The sequence below is a fragment of the Vulpes vulpes genome, chromosome 15, assembly GCF_048418805.1.
Source record: "Vulpes vulpes isolate BD-2025 chromosome 15, VulVul3, whole genome shotgun sequence".
NCBI classification, from domain to species: domain Eukaryota; kingdom Metazoa; phylum Chordata; class Mammalia; order Carnivora; family Canidae; genus Vulpes; species Vulpes vulpes.
This window is the reverse complement of record NC_132794.1, coordinates 84,446,249-84,468,602: the sequence shown is the minus strand read 5'-3', so window position 1 is coordinate 84,468,602 and position 22,354 is coordinate 84,446,249. Positions and strand designations below refer to the sequence as shown.

The 22,354-nt window shown below is 43.0% G+C and overlaps 2 protein-coding genes across 5 annotated transcripts in view; both read right to left on the bottom strand.

Moving 5' to 3' along the window:
* The window catches only part of EXOC6 (exocyst complex component 6), a 352,011-nt gene extending 336,398 nt beyond the window's left edge, over positions 1-15,613 (bottom strand). Inside the window, exons 1-3 of one of the 4 annotated variants that reach the window (XM_072739519.1) lie at positions 15,477-15,611; positions 4,302-4,360; positions 3,827-3,871 (exon numbers count right to left, since the gene is read on the bottom strand). The gene's annotated coding sequence lies outside the window, so the exon portion shown is untranslated. Of the gene's footprint in view, positions 1-3,826; positions 3,872-4,301; positions 4,361-15,354 lie in introns of all 4 variants that reach the window. The other 3 variants (XM_072739522.1, XM_072739521.1, XM_072739524.1) reach the window with 3 other exon arrangements.
* A 526-nt stretch (positions 15,614-16,139) lies between these two features.
* HHEX (hematopoietically expressed homeobox) lies at positions 16,140-22,155 on the bottom strand. The gene is made up of 4 exons (XM_072739516.1): positions 21,675-22,155; positions 19,379-19,557; positions 19,104-19,154; positions 16,140-17,260 (listed from the first exon to the last, which is right to left on the bottom strand). Exons 1-4 carry the CDS (start codon positions 22,033-22,035, stop codon positions 17,042-17,044), a joined length of 810 nt encoding a protein of 269 aa, XP_072595617.1. The 5' UTR covers positions 22,036-22,155; the 3' UTR covers positions 16,140-17,041.
* Between the last annotated feature and the right edge of the window lie 199 nt (positions 22,156-22,354).

The window sequence follows — 22,354 nt, the reverse complement described above, 5'->3', positions numbered from 1 at the left end:
CATCATTAGCCACTAGAGAAATGCAAATCAAAACCACAATGAAATAGCACTCACATCAATAAAGATGCCTATAATCCAAAGGGGGGGGAAGTAAAAAGGAAAATAACAAGTGTTGGCAAGGATGGAGAAATTAGAATCCTTGCACATTGTTGGTGGGAATGTAAAATGATACAGCTCCTATGGAAAACTATTCGACAGTTCCTCAAATTGTTAAACACAGAATTACCATGTGACCTAGCAATTCCACCCCTAGAGACACACCAAAAAGAATTGAAAACAGATACCGAATACTTGTATACATGTTCATAGCACTATTCACAATAGCCAAAAGGCGGAACCAATCCAACAATCTATCAACTGATAAATGAATAAACAAAGTGTATATGCATACAATAGAATATTATTCAGCCACAAAAAGGAATGATGTACTTCAAAAACATTATGCTAATGTTTTAGAAGCTAAACAAAAAAAGACCACACCTTGTATTAACCCATTTATGTGAAATATCTAGAATAGATAAACCCATAGAGACAGAAAGTAGCTTGGTGGTTTCCAGGAACTGGGCGAAAGAGGGAATGGGGAAGTGCCTACTTAATGGGTACAGGGTTTTATTTTGGAACAACGGAAATGTTTTGGAACAGAATAAAAGTGGTGGTTGCACAACATTGTGACTGCACTAAATGCTATTGAATTGTTGTTTACTTTTAAATGGTTAACTTTATATGAATTTCACCTAAATAAATAAAAATGTTATTAATAAGTATAAATTATATCCAGAAAATATTTGCTTTTACTGTAAATATTAATAGACATTTGAAAAAATAGAAAAAATATAAGCTTCCAATAAATTCACTATTCTTTTAATCTAAGGTTTTGCCTAATACATACATTGAAGTATTGTAATTTAAAATATGGATGGACTGCAGGGAAATACAAATCAAAACTACAATGAGATACCACCTCACACCAGTGAATTGGCGAAAATTAACAAAACAGGAAACAACAAATGTTGGGGAGTATGTTGAGAAAGGGGAACCCTCTTGCACTGTTGGTGGGAATGCAAACTGGTATAGTCACTCTGGAAAACAGTGTGGATGTTCCTCAAGAAGTTAAAAATAGAGCTACCCTACGACCCAGCAATTGCACTACTGGGGATTTACACCAAAGATACTGATGTAGTGAAATGCCAGAATACCTGCACCCCGATGTTTCTAGCAGCAATGTCCACAATAGCCAAACTGTGGAAGGAGCCTCGCTGTCCCTTGAAAGATGAATGGATAAAGAAGATGAGGTCTTCTTTATCCATTCAATGGAATGGAACATTACTCAGCCATCAGAAGAGACAAATACCCACCATTTGCTTCGACGTGGATGGAACTGGATGGTATTGTGCTGACTGAAATAAGTCAATCGAAGAGAAAGACCAACATCATATTGTTTCGCTCATATGTAGAATGTAAGAAATAGTGAAAGGAATTATAAGGAAAGGAGGGGAACTGAGTGGGAAAAATTAGAGAGGGAAACAGACCATGAGAGACTCCTAACTCTGGGGAACAAACAAAAGGTAGTGGAAGGGGAAGTGGGCAGGGGGTGGGGTAACTGGGTGACGGGCAATGAGGAGGACACTTGATGAGATGAGCCTGGGTGTTATACTATATGTTGGCAAATAGAATTTAAATTAAAAAATATGGACTGGAGGGAGGCAGGGTACATGCTTCTCCATGTCAGATGATTCAGACAGTGAAATATATAAAGCTTCCTAAGTTCTGTGCTTCTTAAATTCATGCTTTGTATTCTGATAGCCTCTTCAGCTGTGGTACAAAAGTTATGAGTGGGAAGACCCAGATATGGTAGACTCTGATGTGAAGGCTAGCTCTTTATTTAAAAAGCTAGCCCAGGGCAGTCTGGGTGGCTCAGCGGTTTAGCATCGTCTTCTGCCCAGGTCGTGATCCTGGAGACCCCGGATTGAGTCCCACATCACGCTCCCTGCATGAAGCCTGCTTCTCCCTCTACCTGTGTCTCCCCTGTCTCTCTGTGTGTGTCTCTCATGAATAAATAAATAAAATCTTTTTTTAAAAAATAAAAAAAAAAAGCTAGCCCATGCCTTGGAAGAAGTAGAAAGTTGATTTTATCTAAGGATGAGCAGGTGCTCTCATCCATGTGCTGCAGAAAGCAAATTTTAGTCCTCAAACTCAGCTACAGATGTATAAAATACAGAAACCAAATTGTAAGAGCATTATAGTTAACCCAAAAGCCAACACATTTTTAGACATTTAATATAATAAAAGGGCCATAAAGTAAAAGGGCCATTATTGAGTAAATGGGATACTTGGTTAGGTACTTTAAGGAAAATTTTTATCTGGTCCTTCATTTCATACTGTGGGGTAAAATAAATTCCAGATAGATTAAGAGTTAAATGTATAAAGAAGGGGGATTGGGAAGGGAGAGTCTTAGGGAGATATTTTTTTAAGGCAGGCAGATGCTCATTTGTTCTCTGAATGAGGAAAGATTTTCTAAGCTTAAGAAAAATAAATTATCATAAAGAAGATATTGCTACATATGACTACATAAAATTTCTCACATATAAATTATAAGCATCTTTTTTAGAAACTGAGAAATATTTCTGTAATAAATAAGACAAAAAGTCATATCCTCCAATATAAAAAACTCAAATTCCTATAAAAAGGACTGAGACATGAAACACTAAAGAAGAAAAAGAAATAGCATATAAAATAATTCAATTTTTTATTAAAAACTACACATAAAAGTATATCATTCTCCTCCTATGCAATTAAGAAAGATTAGGTGGATAAACAATCTTCCACATTGGAGAATGTATGGTGAAATGAGTCTTGTTCTCCAGTGATGTAAACTAATAGAACTTTCCTAGGAAATAATTTCACAATATTTATCAAATATCCATCCTTTTGACTCAAATCATTTTCTATGAATGTACTCTAGAAGGAATAAAACTGAAATGGAAGTAAACTGTGCTCATTTTAGAAAAGTTTGTAACAGGAACACCTGGTTGGCTCAGTGGTTGAGCGTCTGTCTTCAGCTCAGGGTGTGGTCCTGTGGTCCCGGGATTGGGTCCTATATGCGGCTCCCCTCAAGGAGCCTGCTTCCCCCTCTGCCTATGCCTCTGCCTCTCTCTGTCTCTCATGAATAAATAAATAAAATCTTTAAAAAATAAAAAAAGTTTGTAACAACAAAACAATGTTTTACAACCCAATAATAAAATAATTAAGAAATTATGGCATCATTACATAAGAAATACATTATGTAATCATTGACATGATATTTATAAAGGAAAATATTTATTTATATAAAATATTTTGGGCAGCCTGGGTGGCTCAGTGGTTTAGCGCCATCTTCAGCCGAGGGTGTGATCCTGGTGACCTGGGATCGAGTCCCGCATCAGGCTCCCTGCATAAAGCCTGCTTCTCCCTTTGCCTGTGTCTCTGCCTCTGTGTGTGTGTGTGTGTGTGCATGTGTGTGTGTGTCTCATGAATAAAAAAACAAAATCTTTTTTAAAGAATAAATAAAATAAAATATTTCAAGGGGTGCCTCGCTGGCTCAGTCCATAAAGCATGCAATTCTTGATCTTGGGGTATGAGTCCAAGTTTCACATTAGGTGTAAGGCTCACTAAAAAAAAAAAAAAATATATATATATATATATATATATATATAAGCTTAAGATATATATACATATATATATATTTTTTTTAAACACAGGAATCAAAATTGCATGTTCAGTATAATCAGAATTATGATAAAACATAGGGACCAAATTGTCTATCTCTCTAGATGAAAAATGCACATACCACTTGATCCAGCAGTTCCAATTCCAGGAATTTGTCCTAGATATGCTAAAGCAGAAATGACAAAAATGTTTGTTGAGTGAATGGTTGAATTAATTTAATAATTTGATAGAAGAATGGTAATCAACATTTGAGTTCACTTAAATACTCTATTATTTGGATGGATAGTCTGGGGGGATGCTTTCCCGAGAACTCCTCCCTAGGGTGAGCTTGTGATAGGCTTTTAGAGAGACTGAGCCTTGACTCAACTCTAGAACTAAGAGCAAGCAGAAGAGGGGCACCTGGGTAGCTCAGTGGTTGAGCATCCGCCTTTGGCTCAGGTGGTAATCCTGGGGTCCTGGGATCATATGCCCCATCAGGTTCCCGCTATGTCTCTGCCTTTCTCTCTGTGTCTCTCATGAATAAATAAAGAAAATCTTTAAAAAAAAAAAAAAAAAGTAAGAGCAAGTAGAAGAGGCAGCCCAACACTGGAACTTACCAGAGGGTCCATGCAATGAGAGATTCCTTGCATCCTTCAACACCTCAAATGCATAACCACTGAAATACAAGAGATAAATGTGTCCTTTAGGAAGTTAAGAACAGAAATACACAGCATCTTACCACTAAATGAAACATTAAAGATGACCCAGTTCAAACCCCACATTTTATGATGAAGTAACAGACTCAGAGAAGACTCAGAGAAGAAGTAACAGACTCATAGAAGAAATCCAAAGTCACACTGCAACTTAACAGCAAACCCAAGGCACCTTTCATAGTACTTTCATAATCATAAACTGCAAAGTAACAGGAACATAAAAGTGGAGTAGGATGCAAACTAATTTCCTAAAATTACTACATAAAAATACTCTAAGAACAGAGAGACTTTATGTTGAGACTTAAAATAAATTTGAGGTTCTGTTTCACTCACTTGGCTCTTTATTTAGCTTTCTTATCATAAACAACTATGTGTAACAACTTAAACAAATTAATCTTGGAAAATTGTCTTTAGAAGAAATTTTTTTTTTATGTGAGGAGATAGGTTTTTATTCATTAAAAGTTAAAGCAACAGGCACATTTTAGAAGAATTTTTAAAATTTAATCTACCTGAGGGGCACCTGAGTGGCACAGTGGGTTAGATTGATGAGTCTTGATTTCAGCTCGGGTTGTGATCTCAGGGTCATAAAATTAAGGAACTTGTCAGACTCCATGTTCAGCACAGAGTCTGCTTAAGATTCTCTCCCAGGGACACCTGGGTGGCTCAATGGTTGAGCGTCTGCCTTTGGCTCAGGCTGTGATCCTGGAGTCCTGGGATCAAGTCCCACATCAGGCTCCCTGCAGGGATCCTGCTTCTCCCTCTGCTTGTGTCTCTGCCTTTCTCTTTGTGTCTCTCATGAATAAATAAATAAAATCTTAAAAAAAAAAAAAAAAGACTCTCCCAAATAAAAGGCATCCAAATCAGCAAAAAGGTCAAACTCTCTCTTCTCAGATGACATGATACTCTACGTGGAAAATCCAAAAGACTCCACCCCAAAATTGCTAGAACTCAGACAGGAACTCTGCAGTGTGGCAGGATACAAATCAATGCACAGAAATCAGTTTCATTTCTATACACTAACAATGAGACAGAAGAAAGAGAAATTAAGGGGTCAATGCCATTTATAATTTCACCAAAAACTATAAGATACCTAGGAATAAACCTAACCAAAGAGGCAAAGGATCTGTACTCAGGGGCAGCCCCGGTGGCCCAGCGGTTTAGCACCGCCTGCAGCCCGGGGTGTTATCCTGGAGTCCCAGAATTGAGTCCCACATCACACTCCCTGCATGAAGCCTGCTTCTCCCTCTACCTGTGTCTCTGCCCACCCCCCCTCTGTGTGTGTCTCACATGAATAAATAAATAAAATCTTAAAAAAAAAAAAGGATCTGTTCTCAGAAAACTATAGAACACTCATGAAAGAAACTGACAAAGACACAAAGAAATGGAAAAACATTCCATGTTCTGGATTGGAGGAACAAATATTGTTAAAATGTCTATGCTACTTTGAGCAATCTATACATTCAATGTAATCCCTATCAAAATACCATCGACTTTTTTTCACAGAGCTGGAACAAATAATCCTAAAATTTGTATGGAACCAGAAAACACCCCAAATAGCCAAAGGAACATTGAAGAAGAAAACCAAAGTTGGTGGCATCACAATTCTGGACTTCAAGCTCTATTACAAAGCTATAATCACCAAGACAATATGGTACTGGCACAAAAACAGACACATAGGTCAATGAAACAGAATAGAGAACCCAGAAATGGACCCTCAATTCTATGGTCAACCAACAAATCATGAAAGAATATCTTATGGAAAAAATACAATCTCTTCAACAAATGGTGTTTGGAAAATTGGACAGCCATATGCAAAAGAATGAAATGGATGCCTTTCTTACACCATATGCAAAAAGAAACTCTAAATGGGTGAAAGACCTAAATGTGAGACAGGAATCCACCAAAATCCTAGAGGAAAACACAGGCACCAACCTCTGCGACCTCTGCCATAGCACCTTCTTGCTAGACACATCTCCAAAGGCAAGGGAAACAAAGGCAAAAATGAAATATTGGGACTTCATCAAGATAAAAAGCTTTTGCACAGCATAGGAAACAGTAGACAAAACCAAAAGACAACCGACAGAATGGGAGAAGATATTTGCAAATGTCTTATCAGATAAAGGGCTAATATCCACAATCTATAAAGAATGTATCAAACTCAACACCCAAAGAACAAATAATCCAATCAAGAAATGAGCAGAAGACATGAACAGACATTTCTCCAGAGAAGACACACAAATGGCCAACAGACACATGAAAAAATGCTCAACATCACTCAACATCAGGGAAATACAAATCATAACCACAATGAGATACCACCTCACACTGGTCAGAATGGCTAAAATTAACTAGCCATCAAACGACATGTGTTGGCAAAGATGCAGAGAAAGGGGAACCCTCCTACATTGTTGGTGGGAATGCAAACTGCTACAGCCACTCTGGAAAACAGTATGAAAGTTCCCCCAAAAGTTAAAAATAGAGCTACCCTACGACCTAGCGATTGCACTACTGGGTATTTACCCCAAAGATACAAATGTAGTGATCTGAAGGGGCACTTGCACCCCAATGTTTATCAGCAGCAATGTCCACAATAGCCAAACTATGGAAAGACCCAAGCTGTCCATCAACAGATGAATGGATAAAGAAGGTGTGGTGTATATATACAATGGAATACTGCTCAGCCATCAGAAAAAAAGAAATCTTGCCATTTGCAACGACATGGATGGAACTAGAGGGTATTATGCTAAGTGAAATAAGTCAGAGAAAGACAATTATCATATGATCTTACTCATATGTGGAATTTAAGAAACAAAACAGAGGATCATAGGGGAAGGAAGTTAAAAATAAAACGAGACATAATCATAGTGGGAGACAAACCTTAAGAGACCCTTAATCATAGGAAACAAACTGAGGGTCGATGGAGGAGAGGAGGGTGGGAGGATGGGGTAACTGGGTGATGGACATTAAGGTGGGCATGTGATGTAATGAGCACTGGGTGTTATTAAAGACTGATGAATCACTTACCTCTACCTCCGAAACTAATAATGCATTATAATTTAAAAATTTTAAAAAGATTTTTTTTTCCTCTTCCTCTGTCCCACTTCCTCTCTTTTTTTTCCTTTTTTTTTTTTCTTTTTATTTATGATAGTCACAGAGAGAGAGAGGCAGAGACACAGGCAGAGGGAGAAGCAGGCTCCATCCACCGGGAGCCCGACGTGGGATTCGATCCCGGGTCTCCAGGATCGCACCCTGGGCCAAAGGCAGGCGCCAAACCGCTGTGCCACTCAGGGATCCCCCACTTCCTCTCTCATAAATAAATAGGAGCACCTGGGTGGCTGAGTTAGTTAAGCATCTGTCTTTAGCTGGGGTCATGATCTCAGTGTCCCAGGACTGAGCCTTGCATTGGGCTCCCTGTCCCAGGGGAAGCCTGCTTCTCCCTCTTCCTGCTGCTCCTCCTGCTTGTGCTCTCTTGCTCTCTCTCTTTCTCTGTCAAATAAATAAATAAACAAATAAACAAGTCCTTTTATAAATAAATAAATAAATAAATAAATAATAAATCTTTTTAAAAATTCCTTCAATTTAATCATCCTGAGTGGAAAAGCTAGGAAGTAGGAAGTAGCTTAGATATTGGTATTCTCAGTTCTGATATGTGACAGTTTGCAGTCATTTGTTTCCTGAAGATACCTCCTGGTCTTTCTGCCATCTTTCCTTCTGTGCACCTAGAAATCTTAGAATTACATACAGATGGTGCCTTTTGAAAAATAAGTGCCTGGTTATAATACGTGAACAGTGATATATTTTTTTAATGTTTGTAAACTTTGCAGTACAGCTTTTTATGTTCAGATGGATTACTTAAAGTAGCATGAAAATTCATACAGTGAACTACTACATAGAAGTTCTTCATACAGAAGAACTACTACAATGAACAAATAGCATCACACGATAATATGGATGAATTTTACCAACAAAAAAGTAAACTAGGGGCAGCCCGGGTGGCTTAGTGGTTTAGAGCCTGCCTTGGACCCAGGGCCTGAATCTGGAGACCCAGGATGGAGTCCCACGTCAGGCTCCCTGCATGGAGCCTGCTTCTCCCTCTGCCTATGTCTCTGCCTCTGTGTGTGTGTGTGTGTGTCTCTCATGAATAAATAAATAAAATCTTAAAAAAAAAAAAAAAAAAGAAGTAAACTAAAGAAGCCAGAGATTGAAGAAAACATACTGTAGAATTCTGTTTATATAAAGTTCAAAAATCAGCAAATGAGTCCATGTTATTTGGAATCAGGATTGTGAAGGGGCACCTGGATAGCTCAGTTGAAAGAGTATAGACTTTTGATCTCGGGGTTGTGAGTTTGAGCCCATGTTTAAAAAATAAAATCTTAAAAAAAAAAAATTAGAATCAGGATAATGGTTTCCCTTGGGATGGCCTTGTGGACGGTAACCCAGAGAGGAGGGACAAAAAGGAAATTTCTAGAGATCCAGAAGTTCCATATTCTGTGTCAACAAATGTATTCATTTTGTGAGCCATACACCCATGATTATGAACTTTTTTGTATGTAAGTTATACTTTAACAAGAAGTTTCCTTAAAAATTAAAATAAAGCTGACACTGTTTTCAAAAACAATTTCATTTGTAAAAAATACATATTTTGTAAACATGATACTTCAAAAAAAACTGTCTGAAAAGAAGTACCATACAGATGTAAACAGATTTTAGTGTCTCATGTTCAGACAGGATAGATAATAATGAATAATGGCTAAGATTCAGAACAATATATTCCAGAAATTGCAGGCTTATATTCCCTGGTTACCACTAGCATTGTGCTTTTCTTAATGCCTGAAACAACATCCAAACAAGGAGCAGCTGCTTCAGCCAAAATGGCTTTTTGGGTGATTTTAAAGACCTTAATGAGGTCAGGTAATTGCTTGGTGAAACTAAAAATTTCACCTCCAATTAACTAATCAACAGCACTATACATCATTATAACTATCTCACTTCCACCTACATACCATCGAGTCAATATATGGGAGGCAGGTGTCTAAGAAACCACTTCCTCTAGACCTCTGAACCTGCACTCAGGGGCCATTTTTTAAACATTTATTGAATTAGTCTGGTCTAGTTTACAATTAATGGAAAGTCTGCAGTATTGCAGATTCCATAAGCAGCTAAGGAAGGCTAAAACTTTGAACTAGGGTGTGACATTGAAGCAGACACATTTTATGTTCCTTCTACAATCATTTCTTTGCAATTCATAAAATACTTGAAGAAATAATTTATAAACACTGGTTTTCCTGCTTCCAATTGCTAAATGGATGATGTCAATACAAATAATAGTAATAACCACAAATGGTGTCTTTTTTCAGCAAAATAGGTATATTTTAACTAACGTTGAAATTGAGAAGTGTAAATGTCAAATTGAATGAAATTGCCAAATCTGAAGGGAAAAGAACCAATATAAACCCACAAAAGCACTTCCTCTTCATATTCATGTCAGTAAAAAGAGGGGAAAGAACATCTCCTTGTAGTGCCTATAGGCTTGAATAGCTTTAATCACATCCCCCACCCCCACACCACCCCACCCATGCCCCAGCCCCGCAGACTCTCCTCCACTTGCAGTCCTATCATGCATTCTGCTGAGCTCCTGGAGCCATCCAGGAAAGCTGTGTTTTTGTGGCCAATGAACAGGAAGCATAAAGGGTGCAGAGCTCATTATGGAAGAGAAATATTTCTTCTCTCCACTGCAGAAGGCGTAGGGTTTTCACTCTCATTCTGTAGTACAACATGTATTAACAGCTTACCACATGCCAAACACAGAGCTAGATGTATTTTAGACCCTATAGAAGCCATGGCACTGAGAAAAAAAAAAAAGAAGCCACGGCACTGCTCTATGTTCAGAGGCCTTTGTGGAACATTCATCAGTAAGTCAGATGGAGAATAAATGCAATGATACCAAACAGTGTATTGGTTAAGAGGAACACCAAACAACATCGACCAGTGGCAGACTTTTTTTTAACACCTTGAAAAGTAGAAAGCATATTTTATAATGCTCATGTCCTCAGAAAATAGGAATAGTGCTCCAGTTTATTGGTTTCCTAGGGTGATAGAATATTGGGCTACACAGACAGAAACTGCATATCTCCTATACTGTATTGTAATCCCTTCTAAATTTTAAAAACATTTTTATTTAAGTCTAATTTACCAACATATAGTATAACACCCTGTGCTCATCTCATCATGTGCCCTCCGTAACACCCATCACCCACTCCTTCCAGATATAATGCTAGACTTGAATGAAGGCAAAAAGACTACATAAAATGAACCTTATAGCTAGAATTATACTCTGCTTGATACATTCTCAAGGTCACAAGATTCCACAAAGAAAGTCACATTACAACATTAGTATAGTAATTGAGGTTTTGGGCTTAACTTCTTGGTGACAGTTTCCTTATCTAGAAAATGGGCTAATCTACCTCATAGAATTTTTGTGAGGATTAAATGATAGAGGACTTCTATAATGTTAATATGTTAATACATAGTAAATGTTCAATATACATTCTTTAATTCATTCATTTAATGCACACTTATGGAGTACCTATTATGTGTCAGATACAGATGCTGGAGATACACAGCAGTAGATAAAACACAAATATCCTTGCCCTCATGGCATTCCCATTTCAATGAGGAGAGGTAAATAATAAGTAAAAATATGATATACAATTATAGTAAGTGAAATAAAGGAAAGCAGATTGTGGGAGGGGATGAGGGAAGAGGGGTTATGATTTTAAATAGGGTGGCTAAGGAAGTCCAAGCCTGTGGGTAAGGGAGCCAGCTCGGAGGCTGTCTAGGGGAAGAGAATTCCAGAGGGAGGAAACTGCAAACCTAAAAGCCAAGAGATCTATGTGACTGGAGGAGGAGAATACCAGTCCATAATCCCATTTCCAAAATTCTGGAATCAAAAACCTCTGGAGATTCTTGTCATACTTATTCCTTGACCTCTTTCATCTCCAGGTCTCTGAACATGATCATCCCCCTCCCTGGGACTACAATCCCATCTCCTTTTCTCTTCCAAGAGCCCCTGGAGGCCTCTGCCATGACTTCCTGATCTGAGATCAAGAGTGGGACACTTAACCAGCTGAGCCACCCAGGCGTTCCAGAGGAACAAATATTATTACTTTTCTATTACTCTCACTATTATCACTTATCCTGGTCTAAAAAAGAAAACAAAAACAGAAAAGGCTAAACTAAAGAACTGTTTAGAGGGATGAGGGCAGTGTTCTAGGACTCCAGCAACATCTTCCTCAAGCCTAGAATTTCCACCTTAAAGTTGAACATTTCTATATATTTGTCAATATCAGGGCCAAGAATATCTTGGCCCTAATTGTGACATCTAAAGAACTGAGACTAGTCATTTTTTTATTCTTAATGAGGAAATAAAATCAATGAGGAAGAGAAATCCTGAAAGGGGGGTGGTAGTACGGATAGGTGGAGTGGAGAAAGGAAATGAATAAAAAGAAGTAGAGAGGTAAGGAAGGATGAGGAGGTAGAATTAAATTACAAAAGAAAAATATAAACAAGTTTCATGGAGAAAACTCAATAGGCATTTCTCTTCCTGCAAGTATCTTGGTGTGGAGGGGTTGGGGGGATGGGTACCGTTAACTTTTCCCTGTAGTTGTCTTTGGAGAGTGATGAGATTTTTGAATGCTTAAGATTTTTAATGATCCCAAACTTCCCTTTCAAATTAGAAAAAATTCAAATGGTTCGAAAATAAGCTTTAATATGTATATTTTTTTAATGAGAATATGTCTCATTGGCTTCCATCTGGAAAAATTACTTGAAATTGGCAGTGACCCCCTCCCCTTTTTCCTTTTTCTTCTCTTCTCTTCTTTTTTTTTTTTTTTTTTTTTTTAAGTAGCTACTCGGAAAAGTGTTCGGCTGCCTCAAAAACCTCGAGGCAACCCCCGGATGCTCCAAAGTCGAGATCCTTTGCAGACAGGAAATGCCTTTGCCAGCTCCAAGGTCTCCTCCCCACAGCCCTTTCCATTGTCTGCAGAGATTTGTGTACATCAGACAGAGGAGATTTACCGCCTGCTACAGCGTATCAAAGAGCCACCTTAAAAGAAGGGAGTTAGTGAGGCCTTTCTAGTTTTTCTAGCTAATGCTTGGCACCCACTGAGTGCCAGGTCTGATGCTTCCTCTCAGGTAAGCAGCCCACCTCTCTAGAAGCTGGGCTAAGAATTCACAGTTCCCAAGGCCCCCAACCAACAAGAGAGCCATTCTGCAAGCCCTTCTTTTATCCACAATGGCATAGCATAATTCCTGACATTGGTGTCCCCTCAGCTAGATCTGAAGATATCTTGGATCTCAGATATTTTGGTAGGTGGTAAGAATCTCCAAAGTGGTTGTCATTTGGATTTAATAACACCAAAAAAAAAAAAAAAGTATCAAAGGACATAATTTGATTGGACAAATACAGAATCCAGCTGGAATTTCATGAAATCCAAAGTGGTGGAAATGTGGGTACAACATCTGATTATTTTTACAAGAGACCAAACTCCTAATCATTCAGAAGCATCCCGGGTGACTGTTTCGTTCTCCACATTCTGTCCCATGTTGCCAGGAGTCACAAAATTCTCACCTCCAAGCACAGATTTAAAGGATCATTGATTACTGGATTTTAAAGAAAGATCAAAAGGGTGAGCTTCTGAGCTTGAGTTACACAAGGCAGTATAACTAGAATAGGAATTTTAGTAAGGGCAGTCTGTTCCCAACGAAGTGCACTTCCCCCACGTCCAAATGCATTTTCTTGAATCCTTGACCTGCCTCCATTAAGTAAAATGAATATTCACAGCAATGAAACCACAAAAAAAAAAAAGTTGTCAGAAATGTTGAAAGAGAATAGGTACTTTCACTATCAGAGATGGTTTCCTCTTTTCCCACAAGATGTTTTATCAGCTTTCACCCTGAGAAAACCATAAAAAGTAAGAAAAAGAAACCTTATGCAATAGTTCTCTAAATAAAATACTACACAGCAGGCTAGTCATCCCTAAAAGTGATGTTGTTTAAAGAGTCAAAGTACATCATCCAACAAAATCAATATCCTATTAAGTTAGAAAGGGTTCTGAATATCAAAGACCAACGAACTGAATAACTTAAAGTATAAGTACATGACCCAGGGGATTAATCACACACTGTCATGGTGAAATTAGGGCAATTCTTCCAATCATTAACGTTTTGCTTACAAAAATGTGCTTTTCTGTTTGTCTTTCTGCTAAATGATAACCGTTTTCAAGTTGAATCTCCTGATAAAAAGAGTTAAAAACAAGACAGGAGTTGTGCTGTAAAGGTCATACATGCTGCTTCAACATGAAATAGCCAAAAGACAAACAAATGAAAAATGCCTGGATTGTAGGAAGAATTTGTAAATATTCATTGGCGAATCTGCAATGGGACATTTTGAAAACAGTTAATGCCAACCCATGCCCTGAGAATACTGTACTTCTCCACTGAACATGCTCTTGATCCTTAAGACTATGTTTAGATTCAGAATATGAGCAATTTGAGGAGGGTCAGGAATAGCTTTAAACTAGAAAACATTCTGGATTCAGGAAACTCTACTTTAAAACAAGATTTCGCCCTTCAACTTTTCTAGTGTCAATCAATACATAAGGCTGTATTTCTCTGCTTGATCATCATGATAGTTATTCTCAAGAATAAACATTAACCAGAGGTTATCTCCAGGAGTGAAACACACACTAACTGATTTCAGGATTGCTTTAATTCAATATTAGGCCCACAAGCCTCCCATTCTCCAAAACTCTGATGCAGACAGCCCCATTTTCAAGTGAGACTGATGATGACCCTTGAAACCTAGATGTAACCTGTCAGGCAGGGTCTGGGAGTTTGGAGCCTGCAGCCAACGGAGGTTTCCGTTGGGCTCCAACACTGAAAAGAGGCAGAGAATAGGGGAAACCATAAAGATAAAGATCTTGAGCTGAGTTGGGAATTTGGCCGCTGGAGAGGATCACGTAGATCAATGAGACCATCTCCATTCCACAGATGAGAGAACTGAGGCCAACAACTAAAACTCCCAGCCCAAATGATTAAGCTTCCAGGCCTATTCACACTTCTCTGTTTAAGCACCTGGTGCTAATTTTCTCAGAAATTTAAATTCACAGGCGGGGATCCCTGGGCGGCGCAGCGGTTTGGCGCCTGCCTTTGGCCCAGGGCGCGATCCTGGAGACCCGGGATCGAATCCCACGTCGGGCTCCCGGTGCGTTGGAGCCTGCTTCTCCCTCTGCCTGTGTCTCTGCCTCTCTCTCTCTCTGTGTGTGACTATCATAAATAAATAAAAATTAAAAAAAAATAAAATAAATTCACAGGCAATTCCAGGTGCCTTCTTGGAATCTAAGGAGACAGACTGTAACAACTCCCTAAAAGCAGAAAACTTTTCACTATGTCTTCACTGGAGGGCCTAGGTCTGGGGAACCATAGCCCCCATCAGCAATGCAGGGGACAGTGTCATTCCTTCGGGTACCCTCAGTCAGGCAACTCCACAAACAACTAGAGGCTTCCATGGAGGCCCAGGCTAGAGGAAGAGGTTTCTGGACCTCTCCCCCAACAGGCCTCTCTCATCACTTTCCTGGAATGTCAGGGACCTGATGGTTCCTGGCTCCGCTAGGCAAGCAGCTGGATGCAAGCCCTGGGCCAATCAGAAACATCAGGCCGCCCTTGCACTCACCCCCACATCCCGCCTTACCTGGGGCTTCCATTCTCTCATCTCACAGTCCCCTTCCTCGGCCCTGCCAGGCCCCCATAGCCATCAGACTCTTGCTCCCACAGGCCTAGATAGGCCCGGTTTGCCTCTTCCTCCCTTACAGTCCTCTCCACCACCTGCTCCCACACTGAGAGGAGTGACTGGGAGAAGGGAAGCAGGTGAGAAAGGAGGGGGTATGCGGGGCCCCACCTGCTTCCACCGAAGGAGCACCTTAGAACAGTGGTTCTCGGAGCTCGGTCCTCCTACCAGCAGCTTTGCCATCACTTGATCACTTGCTGAAGTGCAAATTCCCGGTGCCATCCTAGACCTACCAAATCAGAAACTCTGGCGACAGGGCTGGCCAAGAGTTTCGAGAAGCTCTGCAGGTGCTTCTGAAGCTGGCTGTAGCTTGAGACTCCCGGTCTCACACCACCTCCCGGCTCTTCCCGGGCAGGCTCCCTCCACCCCCTCCGCGGACCCCCCCCCCCCCCCCCCCGCCCCCGGCCGCCCCGGGCTCCGCCGCCAAGGGATGAGGCCGCCAAGGGATGACGCAGTGTTGACTCACGCGGGTCAAGGACGGCGGCCCGGGCCAGCCTGGGAGCCGGGGCGAATCGATGGGGTTCGGCGGCCTCGCGGCTCCCCGCGCAGCCGGCCTCGGCCCCCGGCTCTTGCAGCCACCTGGCGCGCCGGGGTCTCAGACCTGCCGCACCCCGGGTCCGCGGCGGGGACCTCCCCCGGCAGCGACACGCACACGTCCAGACCCTCCCCTGCCCCCAGCCTCCCTCCTCAGCGAGGGAAAGGCCCCGCGCCCTGCCCGCGCCCTGCCCCGCGCCCCAGCCCCGCGCCCCAGCCCCGCGCCCTGCCCCGCGCCCCAGCCCCGCGCCCCAGCCCCGCGCCCCAGCCCCGCGCCCCAGCCCCGCGCCGGACCCGAGTGGCGCTTGTAGGAAAGGTAGGGAGAGGTGTGCGTTTCTTTCGTTGGAAGAATGAGAGGTCCCTCGAGGTCAGTCGTCTTGCCGACGGGTTTATTTTATACACAAGTTACTCATTAAAAAAAAAAAAAAACAACACCATTTCGGTCATTTTTTTTTACAGTGAACAATTATATATACATACACACATTATAAACAGTTTGATATAAAACACAAATATCTACAGTCTACTTACATTTAGTTAACCTGCTACTTCTAGTTCATCCGTGATTAATTTTAGCCACCGACAAGTCAGTTTCTCTGCTTGAATTGGACTGTACTATTCCCTTAACAACTTGGTCACACAAGGTACTAAGTGATAGTGCAAAACAAGCATTTAAGATTATCAACTATATCTGACAAAAAGAACACACACATCCCCGAGACACGATCTCTGAGATCATATTGGATTTAAGGCAGCAGTTTAAGAATGTAATATGAAAGTAAAGGATGTTTCTTCCTTTTAAAATATTCCAAGGCTGTCTGAAATGTGGCCCCCACCCCTTTCCACGGCATACCTCTGGAATCTGGGGTGCCCTTTTGGTTTTCCAGTAAGTGGGATGTAGATACAGATTAAAAAGTTATTCAAGATCTTATTAAAATCTTTAAAGTTAGAACTTAAAAATTTAACAAAAAAAGTTCAAAATTACTTTTTATAAATAGAAAAAAAATTTACTTTTTTAAAAAGGGGGTGAATTCAATCAGTGAAGAGTCCCTTCATCATACAATCTACAATCAGTACATAAGCCATTTAAGTAAAAATTAAAGGTTTCAATGTAAGTTTGCTGCTTAGCCAGTGCACCAAATATTTCAGGTTTCCAGAAAATTGATTCCCTCTCTCATAGCTTTCCAGTATGTCTACAGAGATTTTCTGTAGCATATGTTATTCCCGAGTCTAGTTTTCTGAACTTTCCGAATGTCAGTGGTCATCATCCAGCATTAAAATAGCCTTTATCGCCCTCAATGTCCACTTCCTGATCAGAATCCTCTGAAATCTCTGATTCAAGGTCTTCCTGGGAGGCAGGGGAGGGTGAACATTGAGAGCTGTCCAAGGCACCTTTATTTTGCTCACTGGATAAGTCTTGCCTCTGGTCACAGGGATTGTCCAAACTTTCTAGTTCTTCTTTTTTATTGCTTTGAGGGTTCTCCTGAATGGAAGGAATGAAGATGGAAATTGGTAGGCTCATGAAATATGGAGACATAAGAGACATATATCAAAATGTGTTTTCATTCTCTATCACCTTTAAGATTTTTAGTTATACCTAGTGCTTTCAACTTTCAAGATTATTAAAAGTTTAGGGGAGAGGAGAGAATAGATCACTACAGATACACACTATCTTCATTTTTCAAGCTTTTTTTTTTTTTAAGATTTTATTTATTTATTCATGAGAGACACAGAGAAAGAGGTAGAGACAAAGGCAGAGGGAGAAGCAGGGTCCATGCAGGGAGCCCCATGTGGGACTCGATCCTGGGCCTCCAGGATCACACACGCCTCGGGCTTAAGGCAGATGCTTAACCACTGAGCCACCCAGGCGTCCCTCTTCAAGCATTTTTAAACCTTGCCAATTAACAGGGTCTTCCAGACATTTAAGAAATATGAATGCTAAATAGTAAATTCAGGGAAGTTTCAAAATGGAATACTTTTTCATCCATTTACTGGAGTAAATCTATAAGCTTACGAATACTCATTATAGTCACAAAAATCATGGCAAAGGTAAAAATGCAGAACTGGAAGAATACTGCCAACTGTAAAGGGAGACAATTACAATTTACTTAAAATCCGGGGGAAGTTTCTGGAAAATATATTCCCACGTTACATAGGAACCACTATTTAAAAAATTCCTGGTAAACTGCAGTCAAGCCTTTGAACAAGAACTAAATATATGAGTGAATTTTTAATCCTGTTTGTCTAAAGCAGACATAAACACTACAAAGAAATACGATATATTGCTAAAGGCTTTTTTAAAGTAAGACTATAGAATAATATATTCACTAGGCTTGTAACTAAGCAACCAAGAGATGCACAAGGTCAGAGATTGAGAGAGAATCTACAAATTTTTAAATGTTAGAATAATGAAATTATGGGCAATTTATTTTCTGTCTCAAAGTACTCTTTGTGACACCATCTTATTTCTAATGAAAAAGTTAGGATCACTAAATTTAAAAATGCACACTGCTTTCAATCCCCCCCAATACTGTTTCAAAGATATTTTATTCTAAGCTGTACATACACTGGCATATGAACAGTTCAACAATTGTTAGAAAACTCTGGAGAAGACATCCAGACTGGAACATCAAAAACAAATCTTTAGGTTTAAGTCAAAAGAGGTTTTTTCAAAAACTGAACTAGCCTTTACTTTTTATCACATACTGCATAATAGTATTTACGCAGTATTTTTCATTGGAAAAAAAGACTTAGTAAGTTTAAGCTACTTTCCAAATAAGCTTGTATATTCTCTTACCTGTCTTATATTCATCTTAGGAGCTGGTATTAGATGGGAAATAATTTTAAACTCTTTGATATTTAATTCTTCTTAAAAAAAAAAAAACAGTGCAAACAAGACTTAAAGGTGTTTATTTCCTTATATTTACCCTTGAGCTCTGCCTGGTTTTATTATGGCTGTGTAAATAAAAGAAACAATTTTCTCCCAAAGATAACTGCTTAAGTCATTTACTGTCAATTACTTTATCTTTCCTGCGTTAATTAGATAAACAACATATGGGGTTTATAAAACAATTAGCCCAGAGTTTTACTAGCCAGTGTGTGAAAACCCAAGCATAATTGATATAGGAACTGCATTAGGTGCTTTTAGCATTACTGCCACCTGAGCAACTCATCCTGAATTTCAGCAGGACTATTTGCCTTTTTAATCAAGGTGAAGAGGTTAAATAGTCTCTCAAATGACTTTTGCATACAACCCATAACAGGCCTCGCATTCAGATAACATGATAAAAATATTTATTTCCATAGAAACGGAACCTTGTCGATACCTGTTTTAGTCTTCTCCATTTAGCACGTCGATTCTGAAACCAGGTTTTAACCTACAGGAAAGAGAAAGAAAACTTGCCACAAACCCAAGCGACCTGGGGAGTACCGGAGCTGATCTGGGGCTGTGGAGCTGGCAAGAGGTCCAGGCATTAGGGGGCGAGGAGGAACGCCTGAGCCCACGGTCGATCCCCCCCCCCCCCCGGCCCCCGACCCCTCAGGTCTCCCGCCCCGAGCCCCCTGCCCTGGGAATCTGTCCCCAGCCCGCAGGCGCGCTCACCTGTCTCTCACTGAGCTGCAGCATCTTGGCCAGACGCTTCCTCTCCGGAGGAGAGAGGTACTTTTGGGTCTCAAACTTCTTCTCCAACTCGATGGTCTGGTCGTTGGAGAACCTCACCTGGCCCCCTTTCCTTTTATGCAGAGGCCTCTGCAAGAAAGGGCTCCAGAGCAGGGGTTTGCCTACAGGGCAGCGAGAGCAGAGGTTAGTGACAGCCCTGGAGCTCCTCAGGCCCTGGGGGTGACAAAGGGGAGGAGGGAACTAGACGGACCCTCAGCCGGACTTGTTCACACACACCCATACAAGGACCCAATGCGTTCCCTCCAAGGCACATGCATACCGGGAGACAGAAACACCCAAAGGCACACACATCTACATTGCATGTGCACACAGACCACCCTTGTACACTCACAGATGCAAACTGCCATCACACCCATAGATGATTTCAAACGCACAAGTCTTTTGATCCCCAAAAGAACACACACTATAAATGGAGTTTAAAATACCACGACACTCCTTAACAAGTCTCTCTGGAATTTATACACAACTTTTTGCACCTCTAGGCCCTCTCTCTTGGTGAGCTGCACTTTCCAAACACCCGAGTGTGTGTATGTTGGGGGGGGGGGCGTGGACTGCTACACTACCCGAGGTGTCCTGGCCAGGTGCCGCCGCGGGGAGCCCACTTGGGAAGCCCTGGGACCCGGGTTCGTGGAGCTTCCAATCCTGGCTCCAGGGCGCTGCGGCCTCCTCCTCTGATTTCACACCCGGCGGCGGGGGCGGCCAGTTAAAGCTACCCCGTGGGCTATGGCAACATTTCCGTCAATGTGTTTCCTGTTGGTCTATCTCGAAAAGCCCTTTGCTTCCTCCTGCGCGGTCCCAGCAGTAACCCAAGGAAACCCAGGGCGCGCTCTGTGAAAACGTTCGCCCCCGACGCGGCCCGACTGAGGGTCCCGCTCCCGCCCCAGCAGGCGCCGGAACCACGCCGGACAGGAGCCACCGCACCAAACCCTCGAAACTGGGATCAAAAATACGATTAAAAAAAAAAATACGATAACTTTTTTTTTTTAAGGAGTTAAAATATAATCCCCTCCAAATCTTAACGTTGAGAAAAGAGGGTGGAGGGCTGAGCTAAAGGCCTCATCATAAACGTGAAGATATTAAAATTTTAATTAAAATGTTACTTTGTCTCTAGGGTCCCCAAAGAAGCTGCCAATAGCAGAGGGTAAATCTAAAACCCTGGCGGCCCAAGGCATGGAGCCCCGTTTCTTTATGCCCCCGGGGCTTCCGATGCCGGAGCCGCCAAGGGCCACTCGGGGTGCGGATCACCGTTGGCTTATTTCTTAGGCCGTGCGCTGAGGGGACGAGCCCCGCGATACCGTAAGTCCTAGGCGTCTTCCCTGCCTTTCCTACCCCGAAGACCTATCAGTCAGTCCGTCCGTCCGTCCGTCCGTGGGTCTGCAGGCCTGCCCCAAACACTTTGAAAGCTGGCATTGTTTTTTTTTTCTCCCAGATTTTGCTTACGTCAGGCTTCAGACTAGTGCAAAACAGCTTCGGGGGCGGGGGGAAAAAAGGAAGCAACTGGTTATTTTAGCTGCCATAAAGTCACATCCCACACAGAGGAAATGAACAATATCAGAAAAACGGATCCCGGCTATCAGAAGTCGAGTGTTTCCTGAATTTGTCTGTATTGAGGATGTCGATAAAATAATCAGCAGCGTGCACTACTCCGGGGGAAGGGTCTGCTTCATGCAGCCAGGAAAACACTTAACAGCTTCTGAAACCAGATTTACTCCTATCGAGAACTCAAGATTTCCTGTATGAACGGAAAGGGTCAGGCTCTTTCACTGCACAAGCTTGTTGAACCAGGTTCAGCCCCGTAACCACCCGGGCCCAGCAGCCATCCCTGCCCCGCCGGGCCGGCCCGGGCGCCCTGGCACTCCCTACCCCGTCCCTCCAGCCACGGGGACCCCACCCCGAGCGACACGCGCGCCCCGGGGCTGCCTTCGGCCGCCGGCCCCCGCGGCAGTGCCAGAGGTCTCGCCCGGGCCCGCGCGCCCCGACGCCTGCAAGGTGCAGGAAAACCAATCTGAGTCACGGTGCGGTCAGCCCCGGCAGCGCGCCATGGGGCACGCGCCTCCTGTCCCTGCGCGCGCCCGAGGGCCGCTTTTCGATCGCTTCTGCCACAACTTTCTATTGCCTCCCCTCCGCCCCCGCCGCCGCCTGGACGCTGCCACCTGCCGGGTGGCGCCTTCCCCGCCGCTGCCGCGGCTCGGCCCCGCCATGACCCCGGCCGCCTTACCCAGGGGGTCGTGGCGGAGCAGGGCGTGCGTGTAGTCGTTCACCGTCCTTGGGAAGGGGTACAGAGGGCCCCCGAAGCCGCCGGGTCCGTAGGCGGCGGCCAGCGCGGCGGCGGAGTGGTGCGAGAAGGCGGGATGGATCGGCGTGGGCTCGTACACCGGGGTCCGGTAGGAAGACACGAGGCTGGTGAAGGAGGAGTTGGGGGACGGCAGCGTGGGGGCGGGGGTGGGCGCGGCGGGCCCGCGGCCCAGGATGTCCTCGATGTAGAACGGCGTCGGGTGCGCGGGCTGCAGCAAGGGCGTGGGCGCGTACAGCGGCACCCCCACGGCGCCCGCCGCGGGCGCGGGGTGCGGGTACTGCATGGCTCGGCTGCCTCCGGGCCCTCGCAGAGCTGGCGGCCCGCGCCCCGGCGCTACATTTATCCGCGCTCCGCGCTCCCGGCGATAGGCTCCGCCGGCCACGGGGTGGGGCCGCGCTCTCTGGCCCCTTCCTGCCGCGGGTCCCTGCGGCCAATGGCGCGGAGCCCCGGGAGCCGCCTCCCGCCCCCACCCTCGGCCCGCCCCCGCCGGCCGAGCTCCCGCCCCCCGGGACGCGCTGGCTCGCCGGCTCCCGGGACCGACCCTGCGCCCCGGTCCCCGGCCGCCGCCGTCGCTCGGCGCGGCGGGCACCCTGGCCCCGGGA